This window comes from Oncorhynchus nerka, linkage group LG11 (genome assembly GCF_034236695.1).
Source record: "Oncorhynchus nerka isolate Pitt River linkage group LG11, Oner_Uvic_2.0, whole genome shotgun sequence".
Lineage (NCBI taxonomy): Eukaryota > Metazoa > Chordata > Actinopteri > Salmoniformes > Salmonidae > Oncorhynchus > Oncorhynchus nerka.
The window spans coordinates 41,403,936-41,421,927 of NC_088406.1; the positions used below are offsets into that span (position 1 = coordinate 41,403,936).

Below are 17,992 nucleotides of genomic sequence, written 5' to 3' on the forward strand. Positions count from 1 at the left end.
AGGAGAGAATACATATACCTCTGGCACTTTAGTCAGACTGCCAGACTGTGCACCACAGAGCCAAGCAAGAGAGAATACATACAGGTCAATGGTGCCAATTGAAAGTCAAGGGGTGTGTCTGTGCCTTTTGGATTACTCTCTCTTTATAGAGAACCTCTGTGGTTAAAGTCTGCTCTCTCTGTCTGAAAGTGACAGAGCCAGCAGCCAAGAGAGTTTTTCACAGTATGTCATAAAAAAGTATTACACTTATGAATGCATGTAAAATGCTAATATGTATTAGATCCAGTATAATGGAATAACTAAGACCTGAATTTGAATGCAGCGTGTTCCGATTCCTCCTTCTCTTTCTGTCCAGCAGGGTCAACCAAAAGCACTTGGCCTGATGGTTCATGCAGAAACTGGGGAAGCAATATAGAAATGTATTGAGCCCTTAAATGATTTTTCTATTAAATGACCCATATCACAACCTTCATACCTCTTCACAAAAATGTACCTAAGTCAATTTTGGGAAAATGATTTTACTCACAAAATACGTAGGAATTTATTTTCCCAGTTAGAAATAGTAGGCCATGCATCAAATAACTATTTGAATCAGAAAAACAAACCCTCAAATGCAATAATGCATTTTGTAAGTTGTCTGCAGGTGGCTTGTTGTGAATGCACTCAAATATCAAGTCATTATCAGGTTATGTAAACTGCGTTCTAATACTCAACGCAGAAGGATTTGTCTTAATGTACAGTATATGAAAGTGATGCTATAAAAAGGATTCTTTCACGTTATCAACTCACTGTGACTGACAAATCACTGCCTATTAATGTGATTAAAAAGAGCATATGAAACACTGTTTTTCACGAGGCCGACCTGTGCGCCTTCCTTTAAGCACCTCTGTATGAACACCTCTCCTGTCCTTGATCCATACCACATACAGCCATTTTCAGTGTCCATGTGAAAGATAGTTATTGCGAGGATGGAACATAAAGTTGACTTAAAAGTTTTTTTTAAACACCCATGTAAAATGAAGGCCTGCAAAGCTTACAGATTTAAGTCTAATAGCATGAGATGAAAGTAGACAAACATCAGAGTGTGCAATGTGTAGGCCTCCTGAGTGGACATCCTTGTTTGAAGTCACTAGGTCGCATGACCAAGGAGCTATTGAAATTCTACATTTTGAAAAATTCATGGAAAACCATGTGAGGTGAAAATGGACAAACTAAAGGGTGTGCAATATAGAAGAGTAGTCAGTGGACATTCGGAACCTTGTTTGAAGTCATTAGGTCACATGACCAAGGAGCTATTGAAATTCTACATTTTGAAAAATTAATGGAAAACCATGTGAGATAAATATGGACAAACTAAAGGGTGTGCAATATGTAGGCCCACTCAGTGGACATTCTGAACCTTGTTTGAAGTCACTAGGTCACATGATCTAGGAGCTATTGAAACTTTACATTTTTAAAAATTCATGTAAAATCTTGTGAGATGGAAATTGACAAACTAAAGGGTGTGCAATATAGAAGAAGAGTCAGTGGACATTCTGAACCTTGTTTGAAATAAGTATGTCACATGACCAAGGAGCTATTGAAATATGAATGTAAAAAAAGTTTGTATTTTGTTCATGCTCCCTAACTAATTCAACTAGGAATACATGACGCTGCTCACATTTCCACATGTTTATTAGATTTGGAAAGCAAATTAATGTCTAGACCGTGAAAATAAGACCTGTGGAATGTTGTGTGCAATTTTTCCAACATCATGACACGTATTTGGAGTCTGTGGCTCAAGTGGTTTCAAAGCGCGAATATCCGTCGAATAACTTGAAACTGTCTTTACCTCTGTCTTTTCATTTAGTTGTCACCTCTGCCTATTACTACTAATGAATGTTTTGCAACAAAATCCTAAAAGATACGAAAGATTTTAAAAAACGCACATATTCATTACCAAAGCGTCATGAAGCAGATACAGTTTGACAAACTCTGATTTTGTTTAATTCAGACAACAAGATGATATTAAGTAAAGAGGAACGTTAAAGTAAAACAACCTTTAGCAAAAATAAAGATCGTTGTCACATGTTCATCGTAATTGTTGCCATGGCAGTATATAAATAAAAATGATGTTTTTCTAATATAATGACTATATAGAAGCACATCTATTTTAAACATTTGAACACAGGCAAAGTCATTCTAGGTCTAACCACTGAATCATAAATGTCAATTCAATGTCTATTCCATGTTGGCTCAAGGTAATTTCATTGAAATGCTGTGTAAATAACGTTGATGCAACCAGTGTGCACCCGGCTATGTCACCAGGGGACTTAGGAGGGTCAAATAAGTACAAGTTTCACTTTGTACTTCTATAAAGTGATAAGCAAAGTCTACAAAGTCAAATATTTGGATCAAAAGGAGCTGAATCGCTTGCATCAGCATTGTTTTGGTTTTCTGTGAAGGACAGGATGTTTCCAAATGGATTTAATAAGACCTCCGAATCTCATATGGTGACCAAGAGCTTCCGACATCTTCTTTCACCCACGTGTGCGTGTCACTATGTGTGGCGAGGGTACTGTCAGAGTCCTCATTAGCTAGAGGGGCCATCTTGGAGGCTAGGTCGTTGGAGACAGTCATATAGGAAGGACATGTGAAAGTGGAGGCAGCAGGGTAAGAAGTGTGATAGTGTACTTCTTCCAGAGGGTGAAGGGCATAGGGCTGTGCCGAGGCCATGGAGGAGCTGCGGGTGGAGCAGCGGTACTGTGAGGGACTCCCAGGAGGGTCGGGGCTGGGCAGGGAGACTGGAACAGAGTTCAGGCTGTCTGCACACAAGCCCTCTCCCTGGGTCACTGGGTCTGCCACTGACTGCTCCCATGAATCTCTCTGCAGGAGAAACAGACAGAGGGAAGGATAGAGATGTGTTAGAGATGATGGAAAAATGTGTATTTTTTGTTGGTTTTGCAGATTGCGGAATATCCTAAAATGTATGTGTAAAGGATTTGGGTTGGAACCACGCGAGTGTGATGATTGGCTCCCGAGTGGCGCAGTGGTCTGAGGCACTGCATCTCAGTGCTAGAGGCATTACTACAGACACCCTGTATCACAACCAGCCATGATTGGGAGTCCCATAGGCGGTGCACAATTGGCCCAGCGTCGTCTGGGTTTGGCCGGTGTAGGTTGTCATTGTAAATACAAATTTCTTCTTAACTGACTGGCCTAGTTAAATATCAAATAAAATTAACCTTGCTGAAGACGTGTTGGCTCCCTGAGCTAATGTCTAGGCTTTATCTCAGTGGGCTAACAAAGCCTTGTGTAGCTCACAGATCTGGGTTCGAACCGCAATCAGTAACATAGGAAAACACTTTTACTTGTGGAATTTGATTTATTTTTTCCTTCTTGCTTGTGTGAAATATGTGCTCATTTGGATGTACCCTACGCGCTCCAGCCTCCAGCGCTATTAACATGCTTTGCACCATCTCACATCACATAAAACACAAATACACATAGGGCCAGTTGCCTGCATTTAGTCTAGCCTTGAACTCACTTCTTAGTCCAGGACTAGAATTGAAACCATATTTAAGAAAAAGGCCCATAATTTGAAGCCATATCTCAACAGTCCCATTCTATTACCAGCACTAACCACTGACAGAGTGCCTTACCAGGAGGAAGTGAGGGGACTCTCCGGATAAAGGTGGTAGCAGACTGGACAGGGCGGAGCTGGGGAAGATGGAGCTCCCTCCGGTGGAGAAGGCTGCACTGCGGTAGTCTCCAAACGTTTCCTGGTAGTAGCTGTCTATGAAGGAGGAGTATCCCGACATGGCTGATGAATCACAACCCAGAGGCTTGCTCCCAAGGGATGAGGAGTAGACATCGGCTGAAAACTGCTTAGGGGAGAAGTCCGAGTCAGAGATGAAGGGTCGCCTCATGCTGTAGTAGCTAGGGATCATATGAGACCCTGTTGTAAAGGGAACCAGGTAGAAAACATTAGTAACAAGTGGTCCTGTGTGGCTCGGTTGGTAGAGCATGGAGCTTGCAACTTCAGGATCGTGGGGTGTGATTTGGGCTGGGACCACCCAAAATGTATGCACACACTACTGTAAGTTGCTTTGGATAAAAGTGTATTCTAAATGGAAAAATATATATACACTGCCGGTGGCATTTTTTAGAAGACCTACTCATTCAAGGGTTTTTCTTTATTTTTACTATTTCTTACATTGTAGAATAATAGTGAAGACATAAAAACTATGAAATAGCACACATTCTTCAAATAGCCACACTTTCCCTTGATGACAACTTTGCACACTCTTGGCATTCTCTCAACCAGCTTCAACTGGAATGCTTTTCCAATAGTCTTGAAGGAGTTTCCACATATGCTGAGCACCTGTTGGCTGCTTTTCCTTAATTTTGCGGTTCGACTCATACCAAACCATCTCAATTTGGTTGAGGTCGGGGGATTGTGGAGGCCAGGTCATCTGATGCAGCACTCCATCACTCTCCTTCTTGGTCAAATAACCCTTACACAGCCTGGAGGTGTGTTGGGTCATTGTCCTGATGAAAAACAGATGATAGTCCGACTAAGTGCAAACCAGATGGGATGGTGTATCGCTGCAGAATGCTGTGGTAGCCATGCTGGTTAAGTGTGCCTTGAATTCTAAATAAATCACAGACAGTGTCACCAGCAAAGCACCCCCACACCGTCACACCTCCTTCTCCATGCTTTGCGGTGGGAAATACACATGCAGAGATCATCCGTTCACCTATTCTGCGTCTCACAAAGACACGGCAGCTGGAACCAAAAATCTCACATTTGGACTCCAGACCAAAGGACACATTTCCACTGGTCTAATGCCCATTGCTTGTGTTTCTTGGCCCAAGCAAGTCTCTTCTTCTTATTGATGTCCTTTGGTAATGGTTTCTCTGCAGCAATTCAACCATGAAGGCCTGATTCACAGAGTCTCTACTGAACAGTTGATGTTGAGATGTGTCTGTTACTTGAACTCTGTGAAGAATTTATTTGGGCTGCAATTTCTGAGGTTGGTAATTCTAATGAACTTATCCTCTGCAGCAGAGGTAACTCTGGGTCTTCCATTCCTGTGGTGGTCCTCATGAGAGCCAGTTTCATCATAGCACTTGATGGTTTTTGCGACTGCACTTGAAGAAACTTTCAAAGTTCTTAAAATGTTCCCTATTGACTGACCTTCATCTCTTAAAGTAATAATGGACTGTTGTTTCTCTTTGCTTATTTGAGCTGTCCTTGCCATAATATGGACTTGGTCTTTTACCAAATAGGGCTATCTTCTGTATACCCCACTACCTTGTCACAACACAACTGATTGACTCATTAAGAAGGAAATAAATTCCACAAATTAACTTTTAACATGGCACACCTGTTAATTTAAATGCATTCCAGGTGACTACCTCATGAAGCTAGTTGAGAGAATGACAACAGTGTGCAAAGCTGTCATCAATGCAAAGGGTGGCTATTTGAAGAATCTCAAATATAAAATATAGTTTAACACTTTTTTGGTTACTACATGATTCCATATGTGGTATTTCATAGTTTTGATTTCTTCACTATTATAGTGAAAATAAAGAAAAACCCTTGAATGAGTAGGTGTTCTAAATCTTTTGACAAGTAGTGTATATGAATGGTTTGTACACTTTACTTACAGCCTGCAGGTAGAAGGATACCTACTCAGTTGCTCAACTGAATGCATTCAATGGAAATGTGTCTTCTGCATTTAGCCCAACCCCTCAGTATCAGAGAGGTGCTGGGGGCTGACTTAATTAAAATGTTCAGCCCCAGGGGAACACTTGTGGGGGTTAACTGCCTTGCTCAAGGGCAGAACATCAGATTTTTTTCACCTTGCCAGGTCGGGGATTAGAACAAGCAACCTTTCAGTTATTGTCCCAACGCTCTAACTGCTAGGCGACCTGCTGTCATATGTAGCAGGTCCCATCTAGGCAAACCTCCGGCCCATCTAGGCGACCCGCCGCCCCATCTAGGTCGACCCGCCGCCCCATCTAGGCGACCCGCCGCCCCATCTAGGCGACCCACCGCCCCATCGAGGCGCCCCTCCGGCCCATCTAGGCAAACCTCCGGCCCATCTAGGCGACCCACCGCCCCATCTAGGCAACCCTCCGGCCCATCTAGGAAAACCTCCGGCCCATCTAGGCAACCCACCGCCCCATCTAGGCGACCCTCCAGCCCATTTAGGCAAACCTCCGGCCCATCTAGGCGACCCTCCGGCCCATCTAGGCAAACCTCCGGCCCATCTAGGCGACCCGCCGCCCCATCTAGGCGACCCTCCGGCCCATCTAGGCAAACCTCCGCCCATCTAGGCGACCCGCCGCCCCATCTAGGCAACCCTCCGGCCCATCTAGGCAAACCTCCGGCCCATCTAGGCGACCCGCCGCCCCATCTAGGCGACCAGCCGCCCAGGTACAATGCATTATGGTGTTTTTAAACATTGTAAGATTTATCCTAAATATATATATGACGCCCTTATATTGTGATTTTATAATCTCATAATATCCTGACTAAATAACAACATTTTTGAGCCAGTAAAACATGTCCTACATTGAGAGACATAACATATTATAAATCTTATGAAGGCTCATAAATGCTTAGAACTAATAAGTAATAAAGCCTTATACCTACAGGAAAACATTTCCAGTGGGCAGTAGCTATCAGAACAAAGCATACAGTATAAGTGTGGGGTACACATTCAAAGCTCTGGTGGCTATTTGAAAATCTTGTGCCTTGAGTTTTATTCTGCTTTTTCAGAACTTTGCTACTGAATGTGACATTTGAAAGTTTTTGTCTATAATACTGTCCTTCCCTTACCTCAAACACTATTGGCAGAGTTGATAGGTCAGTGGGACTCATCAATAATTACATAATTTACCCAGATATTTTTCTCACCTGGCATTTGGACAAATGACGATTGACTGGATGTTCCTCCCTATAAATGAAAGAACAGACAAACATTAAAGCCTGGATCCATGGCATTATAAAAACAGGTCTGATTCTGGTAACACATAACATGCCACCACACACGCGCTGAGGAAGGCACAAGCCGATATATAAAGAAAATTCAAACAAAGCTTCAAGAAATGCTACGCACATCCAAGTGAGGGTAACAATTTATATGGATAGTTCATCTGTAGATGCACTCCAGACTACCTACACTTATGAAAAAATGTGCTAAGTAGAACTATATAGGGTTCTTTGGTTTGTCCTCATAGACTATGTATGGGTATGCTGACTACAGGAAGTCCACCAGAGCTGTTGCCAGAAGATATTATGTTAATTTCTCTACCATAAGCTGCCTCCAACGTCATTTTAGAGAATTTGGAATTATGTCCCATGGGGTTATGGTATTGGCAGGCATAACCTATGGACAACAAATAGAATTGAATTGTATCGATGGCAATTAGAATACACAGAGATACCATGACGAGATCATTGTCGTGCCATTCATCCGCCACCATCACCTCATGTTTCAGAATGATAATGCACAGCCCCAGGTCGCAAGGATCTGTACACAATTCCTGGAAGCTGAAAATGTCGCAGTTCTTCCATGTCCTGCATACTCACAAGACATGTCACCCATTGAACATGTTTGGGATGCTCTGGATAGACATGTACGAAAGCGTGTTCCCGCCAATATCCAGCAACTTCACACAGCCATTGAAGAGGAGTGGGACAACATTCCACAGGCCACAGTCAACAGCCTGATCAACTCAAAGGAGATGTATCACGCTGCATGAGGCAAATGGTGGTCACACCAGATAGTGATTGTTTTAATTATCCATGCCCCTACTTTTTCTTAAGGGTATCTGTGACCAACAGATTGATATCTGTATTCCCAGTCATGTGAAATCCATAGATTAAGGCCTAATTTATTTATTTCAATTTACTGATTTCCTTATATGAACTGTAACTCAGTCAAATCAGTGCTTAATTTGTGCTGGATCCTGCCGGAACAGGATCCGGCACCTCTAATTTTTAGACTGTTTTGTTCTGGGACCTATTTGGCCAGATCCGGCACCTCTCATGGCACTTTTTGCAATGTAAAAACTTGAATAAAAGCTACCTCGAGTTGATTCTTTGTTAGTTATCCTACTGGTTGGGCCGGCCAGGGTTAATGGTTTACGCAACATTGTAACCTATGTTTGAGACCAACGCATGACTGTGTCTCTCACAGAACTGGAACGAGATTTACTTTCTATGATATCTCTCCCTCTCTGCTCTGATAGACATGAATGAGCCTGCAACGCTGATCTCTCGTGTTGCACTTCATCATTTATTTCCTTATAGAATGATAGCCGTGTGAAGGGTTCTGGAGGATCTGCAGTACCCCAGATACAGTGGGGCAAAAAAGTATATTTAGTCAGCCACCAATTGTGCAAGTTCTCCCACTTAAAAAGATGAGAGAGGCCTGTAATTTTCATCATAGGTACACTTAAAATATGACAGACAAAATGAGAAAAAAAATCCAGAAAATCACATTGTAGGATTTTTAATGAATTTCAAATTATGGTGGAAAATAAGTATTTGGTCAATAACAAAAGTTTATCTCAATACTTTGTTATATACCCTTTGTTGGCAATGACAGAGGTCAAACATTTTCTGTAAGTCTTCACAAGGTTTTCACACACTGTTGCTGGTATTTTGGCCCATTCCTCCAATACATCACAATGATGTTCAAGTTTAAACATTGAGGTAAAGATTAACGCTCAGTCACTATTTTAAAGAACGAAAAAATAATTCAGAATGGTTCTATGTGGAAAAAAATCATTCTTTCCTTCTAAAGAATCATCAAATAACATTATCTTTTAAATGGTTATTAGCATGAAAAAGGTTCTAGGTACAACCCTTTGCCTTATAAAGAACCACTTGTCTTCCAAAAAGGATTCTTCAGATGAAAATTGTTCTTGGTAGTACCCTATCCCTCTGCAAAAAAAAACTTTCGGAACCCTTTTTTCTAAGAGTGTACAGACTATCAGTAACATTTTTTTTAAAATCTACTAAACCTAACCCTTATCCTAACCCTAACCCTAAACCTAACCCTAACCCTAACCATTATTTTAAACCTTACCCTTACCCTTAACCTAACCCCAACCCTAACCGTAACCCTTACCCTTAACCTAACTCTAACCCTAACCCTAACCCTTACCCTGACCCTAATTTTAAACCTTACCCTTAACCTAACCCTAACGGTAACCCTTACCCTAACTATAACCTTAACCCTTAGCCTTATTCTAAACCTTACACCTAAACCTAACTGCAACCTTAGCACACAGTTGCTTATCAGTATATAGTGTGTTGATAGTATTACAATGTGTAGAGCAGCTACAGATGGACTATCTAAAAAAAAGTGTGACCCAAGTGAGTGCTGGCCTTTTTCATGTTTGATGTGAACACATAACATGGACAGTAACAATGTATACAGTGACATTCTGTGAAATAAAAAAAACAGATCAAGTCATGATCATTATCATTACAGACTGAAAAACATTAACCGCCATGCACTTTTATAGCAGGCATTGTGTCACGTTTATGATAGCATTACGAAGAGCTTATAATGCAGAAGTCAGTTAAATGATTCATTATGGGGTTTAATACACTTCTTAATGGCTTTATTATCCTCTTGGGTGCCGTGGAGTCTGAAGTCAAATATAGAAGGACAAGTCTCCATCCTGTCTATGGTTATTGAAGACACATTTTGCATTACATTTATAGCAAGCTTATTAGAATGTATAGTAAAAATGTTTGTATGTGGGTTAGAAAGGGAGATATACTGTACACTTACAGGGATAAAAAAAAGAGAGAGGCACACACACACACACACACACATACACACACACACACACACACACACACACACACACACACACACACACACACACACACACACACACACAGCGAGGGTTAAAAAGGAGGACAAGCTCTCTTTTGTTTGCATTTAAGCTGTGTTGGCTGGAAGGCAAGCAAATTTTGAGGGTTGGATTTGAATGCAATTTTCCCATACCAAGACTTCCCTATGTGGACCAGGGCTATGCCTCAGTGCTTCTCTGAAGGCTGTGTATGGAAATCGTGTTGTTAAAGCGTCATGGTTGTCCAGTTCACAGCAAAGCACCTGATGGAGAGACACAATAATCCCGCATGGGGAGGCTAACAACTACCTAACAACAGCATTTTGGGGGCTCTAAGCGAGATTTTGCTGCAGGACACCACATAAGAGGAAAACTGCTGATGCACTACCAAAAAATACAGTTGGGGTGTCGCTAATGCCTTGAAACGGAACCACAACTACCAACCAACATCACCAGCCACAGGTCTTCATGAAGACCTGATCTGTGAAGAATGTTGGGCTGCAATGTGTTGTATGACAGTTGCTAAAGAAACGTTGATGGTCCCTACAAGGATGCTGAACATATTTGGTGAAAAGGATGCTGAACGTATTTGGTGAAAAGGATGCTGAACGTATTTGGTGAAAAGGATGCTGAACATATTTGGTGAAAAGGATGCTGAACCTATTTGGTGAAAAGGATGCTGAACGTATTTGGTGAAAAGGATGCTGAACATATTTGGTGAAAAGGATGCTGAACCTATTTGGTGAAAAGGATGCTGAACATATTTGGTGAAAAGGATGCTGAACGTATTTGGTGAAAAGGATGCTGAACGTATTTGGTGAAAAGGCTGTCCTAAAGGAAAACCAGTTACCAGTCAAAATGTTGTCCATATAAGACCGAGCATTTGGGAGCATACTAGTGTGCACATATTTTAGTTCTACATGACTATTTACTCTGATTCATTATATGAAGTATGTGTGGATACCCAAGTGTTTACAAATAAAACAAAAACAGACCCTTGAAAAGTACTCTTTCCTCCACAATAACACAACAGTGAAGACACACTGAATGGCCAGCTGGCCCTAATAAGGTCCGAACCTCAGTCAGTTCTGCATATAGTATTGGCTACTGTAATTGAGTAAGGAAGAGCTGGCTAATGCCATTTCTCTCTCAGCATTCCTTGATGCTGAAAGTCAGAGGTCTTTACTTGTGTCACAAGTCTCATAATGCACAAATGAATAGAGCAGTGTATATATGGTTATATCTCTTTAACATTCATTATTACTTGAGATTATGTAAGAGGGTCTATGTCCTGTCATTGAGGCAGCATGACTGTTGTCAAATATATTTCCCTTTGATTTCTATGGGTCCATGTTGCAACTTGAATTGAATCACTTTGTGGCTAAAGTTTGCCAACGTCTATCAATGGCCTTTCTCCCTAGGATAAAAGACTGCAAACTAGAATGAGAGAGAGAGAGAGAGAGCATCAGAGAAAGTCTAGGCAAACTTTAGATAGTGTGGCCCATCACCCTGTTATCTGTATGTGTATGTATTGTTCAACCCATGAACCTGGGTACACACCTCCCATGTTTACAAAGGAAGACAGAGAATCTACTAGAATAAAACATAAACACACAGTATCATTGGATATTGAGTATAATATAATCCAATCTAATTTAGCGTCAAAAACTGTTGATGGCTTGGTAAAACTGGGGTCTTACCAATCCATCCACAAGATGATATCTGTAACTCTGAGTTAATAGTATTCCCTTAATACTGTTAATTAAGTATGACAGAACCCAAGTCTATTACATTTTCGCTTTCAAGTAGAGGTTTCGGTGTTGGCGTTGACAACATCAATCTAGTTTTGTTTAGGAAAATAGTGACTCAAATCATTATTAAGCAATAAGAGCAGTACTTCCTGGTGTTGTGATCTTTGCTGCTGTTTTTTTGGACCCATTGACCTCTAAGAGAAGTCATTTGGCAAATCTCTGACATTTTTGCATAACATTATTATGAATTTACCAGTGTTTTTTGGGCACAAATGAAATATCACTTATAACCCAATCTTCCGATTCAACATCACATTTAGTTTTGTTCTGTCACAAAGGTTGTTTCTTGATATTCAAAACAAATTGTAGTCTGTGGAGATTCAACATGAATTTAACAGTTTGTTATTTCTGCATAGATATTGATGTTTCAAAAGTACCATACAGTCCAGGCATGAGAGGTTGGTCACAGAGTGTGAAAGCATGTCTTATGGTTTACGATGTTGAAACTAATGGCATCTACCTCACAGTTTGTTTATGCCTCATCAGGTTCTCTCCGTGAAGAGTGTAGTTAGTGTCTAGCGAGTGGACATGCCAATGGTAACAGAAAACAAATGGAGTCCTGTAAAGGGCATTGACAGGTAGCTTGGGAGATGAAAAGCTTATCCTGTTTGCTCAAGCAGATGTCTCATAGGCCGATTGTGCTATGTCTGAGGAAACAATGACTGGCTTGTCTGTGGCCTGCATGGAGAACATTATCGGTTGGCAGGTGTGCGAGAATCTGACTTTGCATAGACCAACCTGGCAGACCAAAAAAGGGTTTGTGTTAGCTATCCTCCTCACAACTTCTAGAGGTCATGACCATTAGCCATTGTGTATTATTGTTGTCCTGCTCATGGTGGGGTTCTCATGCGTCTGCTTGGCTTTGTTTTTCTCTCTTAACCCTATGTTCTGTTATTTACCCATAGGCTTATCTTTCACTCATGGCTGAGAAGTGGAAAAATAAAGGCACAATACCGAGGGACTTATAGGTTGGCATTATGGTCATGAAAATAAATAAATAAATAATACAAAATAAAAAAAATCATGCAAAAGCGAGTCATACAAGATTTACTTTGAGTACTCACACTATATCTTGGTCCATTTGTTTGTCTTTGTCGTTTCTCTGCCAGTAAATCTTTCACTGTGTGCTTGACCCTAACCCCTTGATAGGCCCTTTTAGAATACTCTGGAGGAGAAAAAGAGAGAAATGTTTTGCACACATACACACACACACAGATATAATTTACTCATTATTTCGAGTGTGAAGTAATACAATTTAATACATTATTCTACACTCATTACTCTGCGGGGATTATTACAAATTATGAGATCATTAAAAAGATCTCCATACACTCCTAACACAAGGATAGCCTAAAATTGTAGTTATATTGATACAAAGGTTTAACATTTTGTATGCTTCAAGTGCATTGCTAGAACAAATTCTATGAACCTCTTGAAGTACAGTTGAAATTGGAAGTTTACATACACCTTAGCAAATACATTTAAACTCAGTTTTTCACAATTCCTGACATTTAATCCAAGTAACAATTCCCTGTTTTAGGTCAGTTTGGATCACCACTTTATTTTAAGACTGTGAAATGTCAGAATAATAGTAGAGATAATTATTTATTTCAGCTTTTGTTTCTTTCATCACATTCCCAGTGGATCAGTAGCTTACATAAACTAAATTAGTATTTGGTAGCATTGGGTCAAACATTTCGGGTAGCATTCCACAAGCATCCCACAATAAATTGGGTGAATTTTGGTCCATTCCTTTTGACAGAGCTGGTGTAACTGAGGCAGGTTTGTAGGTCTCCTTACCCACACAGGCTTTTTCAGTTCTACCCACAAATGTTCTATAAGATTGAGGTCAGGGCTTTGTGATGGCCAGTCCAATACCTTGACTTTGCTGTCCTTAAGCCATTTTGCCACAACTCTGGAAGTATGCTTGGGGTCATTGTCCATTTGGAAGACCCATTTGTGACCAAGCTTTAATTTCCTGACTGATGTCTTGAGATGTTGCTTCAATATATCCACATAATTTTCCAACCTCATGATGCTATCTATTTTGTGAAGTGCACCAGTCCCTCCTGCAGCAAAGCACCCCCACGACATGATGCTGCCACCCCTGTGCTTCACGGTTGGGATGGTGTTCTTCGGCTTGCAGGCCTCCCCCTTTTTCCTCCAAACATAACAATGGTCATTATGGCCAAACAGTTCTATTTTTGTTTCATCAGACCAGAGGACATTTCTCCAAAAAGTACGATCTTTGTCCCCATGTGCAGTTGCAAACCGTAGTCTGGCTTTTTATTGGCGGTTTTGGAGCAGTGGCTTCTTCCTTGCTGAGCGGCCTTTCAGGTTATGTCGATATAGGACTCGTTTTACTGTGGATATAGATACTTTTGTACCTGTTTCCTCCAGCATCTTCACAAGGTCCTTGTGATACAGTGAATTACAAGTTAAATAATCTGTCTGTAAACAATTGTTGGAAGAATGACTTGTGTCATGCACAAAGTAGATCTCCTAACCGACTTGCTAAAACTATAGTTGATTAACAAGACATTTGTGGAGTGGTTGAAAAACAAGTTTTAATGACTCCAACCTATGTGTATGTAAACGTCCGACTTCAACTGTATATGTAAAACTATTATTTTCAGGAGGCCTACATTAAACATACTATGCGCTTATTGTATTCTGTTTTTGCTCACTTATATTGTAAGTATTTTAGAAATTACCTTGAAGTAAGTATTTTCAAATTGTACCTACTGAAAGTAAAATACAAATATAACAAGTACAATATATTGCTGGTTATGTATTTTACAGATACTCTGCTGCTCCTGCTTAGTGCCAGTCCTCATTCATTCCTTCAAACATGTATTCATTTGAATTTTCACAGTTTTATGCATAGCTGAATTGCGTTTTGGCATACATGTGTAAATGGAATGGAAATTGTCTTTGGGTTTGGTCATTGCAAATTTCCTGTTCAAAAAAGTAATGTTGTACAAACATGCACCATTGTCTAACAGTGATGGTATTGTCATACACTGGATAGCCCCCCACACATTTTAAGTAGTTGAAATAGGCCAAGTGATAGAAGTATCAAAAGTATCAATATGTATTCTTATATACGCCATGAATCTCAACAGTAAATATGTCTCCAGCCTGATCTGTAGGTAACCCCCCCCCCCTGAACATATTCCTAGTGAGCATACTATAGACTATATTTGCACTTTAACGTGCAAAAGAAATCACATGCAAAAAAAACAGTACAGTATGTAAAAGATCTAAGCTTTATGAATGGAGTTGTAAGATACGTTCCTATTTTACTATAGCCACGTTGATCATCATACGGCCAAACAGTTTTGAAATTCAGAAAATGATGTTGGAATCAGATCATAATGACATCGTTTTCTAGGTGTTGCCATATTTGATATCCAAGCTAATGATTTATTAATTGAAAAGAGGGCTGGATACCGGACACCCAATACCAAAACAATATCTGCATACTATTCAGCATCATCATGTCCTTTATGCTCTGCACTAGTCGCAGCTAAGTATTGACATCTTTAGATATAATTAATGAACAATCATATGTATGTTCAAATGACAAACTGTTACCATATTTCCCAATGCAATACTCTACAGTACTATACTTTCAGTTTTAGTATGAAACATACAATCCAGTACACCAATCCAATACTTTACAAAGCACAATGTTAACTTTACAGGTAATTGAATTCATAAACTTTTTAATATTGAAGGATACTAGTAATTTCCGAAAATGACAATGGCATAAATCAGATTGTTATGCTAGTTAAATATGTCATTATCACCCCTTTAAGGACAATGGCATTCGCTTTTTATGGATGATGATAGTTTTGACAAAACCTTATACTATGGAAGTATCTCATAAATGATTATGAATCAGTGTTATGGTTGCATTTAGCCTTACCGGTTTCCATGATGCTGCAGTTTCAGGTCTGGTACTACAACGACTGACGAAGCCGGTCCTCTATTCCAGTGAAAGTGTAGATGTACCTATGATCAAAATCCTACTAAAGACAAGCCTTTTCCACCTCTGGAAACGTTTATGGAGTCCTTCACACACTCCACTGATGGAGAGTGTACGGAGCTTTCCAAATGACCTTTTTCCATGCAAATGATTAGTAGGACGTTTCTAAACTATTTGCATCTACAGTCCAGATTAGATGAGAGCACAAGCATCTAAGAGACTCATCGGAAGGCATTCTATTTTGTTACATTGAAACATGTTTTCATAAGTCTTTAGGCCCATTTGGGCTCCAAGTATTTTTTTACACTGTCAAATGTCCCCTCAATCTATCAATGTAAAAGCTTGAAATTATATATCGAAACAGTTTCAGTCGCACTAAGTAAAGGCAACAGGTGTAATGCTTTAGTAGCCTAGTTTGTTCTGAGCATGTTTGAGCCTTTATAAAGTGTCATAATAATACATTATATCTGTCAGCTTTAAGTCAAGTGTTACAGGTTTGTCTGTACTTGCAGGATGGTATCACCTAGAAAGTCAGAGGAGAAACAATGTCAAATCAAATCAAGTTTTACTGTTCACATACACATAGTTGGCAGATGTTAATTCATATAAGTGTAGCGAAATGCTTGTGCTTCTAGTTCCGACAGTGCAGTAATATCTAACAAGTAATCTAACAATTTCACAAATGTAAAGGGATTAATTAGAATATGTACATACAAATACATGGATGAGCGATGGCTGTGCGGCATAGGCAAGATGCAGTAGATGGTATAGAGTACAGTATATATATATATGACATGAGTAATGTAGGATATGTAGACATTATTGAAATGGCGTTATTTAGTGACTAGTGATACCTTTATTAAATACCTTTATTAAATGTATTTAAGTGTCCAGAGATTTGAGTCTGTATGTTGGCAGCAGCCTCTTTATGTTAGTGATTGCTGTTTAACAGTCTGATGGTCTTGAGATAGAAGCTGTTTTTCAGTCTTTTGGTCCCAGCTTTGATGCACCTGTACTGACCTCGCCTTCTGGATGATAGCAGGGTGAACAGGCAGTGGCTCGGTGGTTGTTGTCCTTGATTATCTTTTTGGCCTTCCTGCGACATCAGGTGCTGTAGGTGTCCTGGAGGGCAGGTAGTTTGTCCCCGGTGACGCGATGTGCAGAACTCACTACCCTCTGCAGAGCCTTGCGGTTGTGGGCGGAGCAGTTGCTTTACCAAAACGGTGATACAAAGACAAAGTTTGTGAGTGTTTAGGTGACATGCCACATTTTTTCAGCCTTCTGAGGTTGAAGAGGCGCTGTTGTGCCTTCTTCACCATGCTGTCTGTATGGGTGGACCATTTCAGTTTGTCTGTGATGTGTATGCCGAAGAACTTAAAACTTTCCACCTTCTCCACTACTGTCCCAATGATGTGGATGGGGGGCTGCACCCTCTTCAGTTTCCTGAAGTCCACGATTATCTCCTTTTGTTTTGTTGACGTTGAGTGAGAGGTTATTATCCTGACACCACACTCCGAGGGTCCTCACCTCCTCCCTGTAGGCTGTCTCTTCGTTGTTTGTAATCAAGCCTACCATTGTAGTGTCGTCTGCAAACTTCATGATTGAGTTGGAGGTGTGCATGGCCACGCAGTCATGGGTGAGCAAGGAGTGCAGGAGAGGGGTGAGAACGCACCCTTGTGGGGCCCCAGTGTTGAGGATCAGCGGGGTGTATATGTTGTTTCCTACCTTCACCACCTGGGGGCAGCCTGCCAGAAAGTCCAGGACCCAGTTACACATGGCGGGTTGAGACCTAGGGTCTCAAGCTTTATGACGAGTTTGGAGGGTACTATGGTGTTGAATGCTGAGTTGTAGTCAATGAACAGCATTCTTACATAGCTATTCCTCTTGTCCAGATGGGTTAGGGCAGTGTGCAGTGTGATGGTGATTGCGTCGTCTTTGGACCTATTGTGATGTAAGCAAATTGGAGTGGGTCTAGGGTATCAGGTAGGGTGGAGGTGATAAGATCCTTGACTAGTCTCTCAAAGCACTTCATGATGACAGAAGTGAGTGCTATGGGGCGATAGTCATTTAGTTTAGTTACATTAGCTTTCTTGGAAACAGGAACAGTGGTGGACATCTTGAAGCATGTGGGCACAGCAGACTGGGATAGGGATTGATTGAATATGTCCGAAAACACACCGGCCAGCTGGTCTGCGCATGCTCTGAGGATGTGGCTAGAGATGCCGTCTGGGCCGGCAGCCTTGCGAGGGTTAACATGTTGAAATGTTTTACTCATGTTGGCCATGTTGAAGGAGAGCCCACAGGCTTTAGTAGCGGGCCGTGTCAG

The 17,992-nt window shown here is 40.8% G+C and overlaps 1 protein-coding gene across 1 annotated transcript; it reads right to left on the minus strand.

Moving 5' to 3' along the window:
• Positions 1–1,656: 1,656 nt before the first annotated feature.
• LOC115136878 (POU class 2 homeobox associating-factor 2-like) lies at positions 1,657–16,183 on the minus strand. The gene is made up of 5 exons (XM_029672760.2): positions 15,607–16,183; positions 12,740–12,840; positions 6,908–6,947; positions 3,642–3,937; positions 1,657–2,865 (listed from the first exon to the last, which is right to left on the minus strand). Exons 1-5 carry the CDS (start codon positions 15,614–15,616, stop codon positions 2,467–2,469), a joined length of 846 nt encoding a protein of 281 aa, XP_029528620.1. The 5' UTR covers positions 15,617–16,183; the 3' UTR covers positions 1,657–2,466.
• Positions 16,184–17,992: the final 1,809 nt, after the last annotated feature.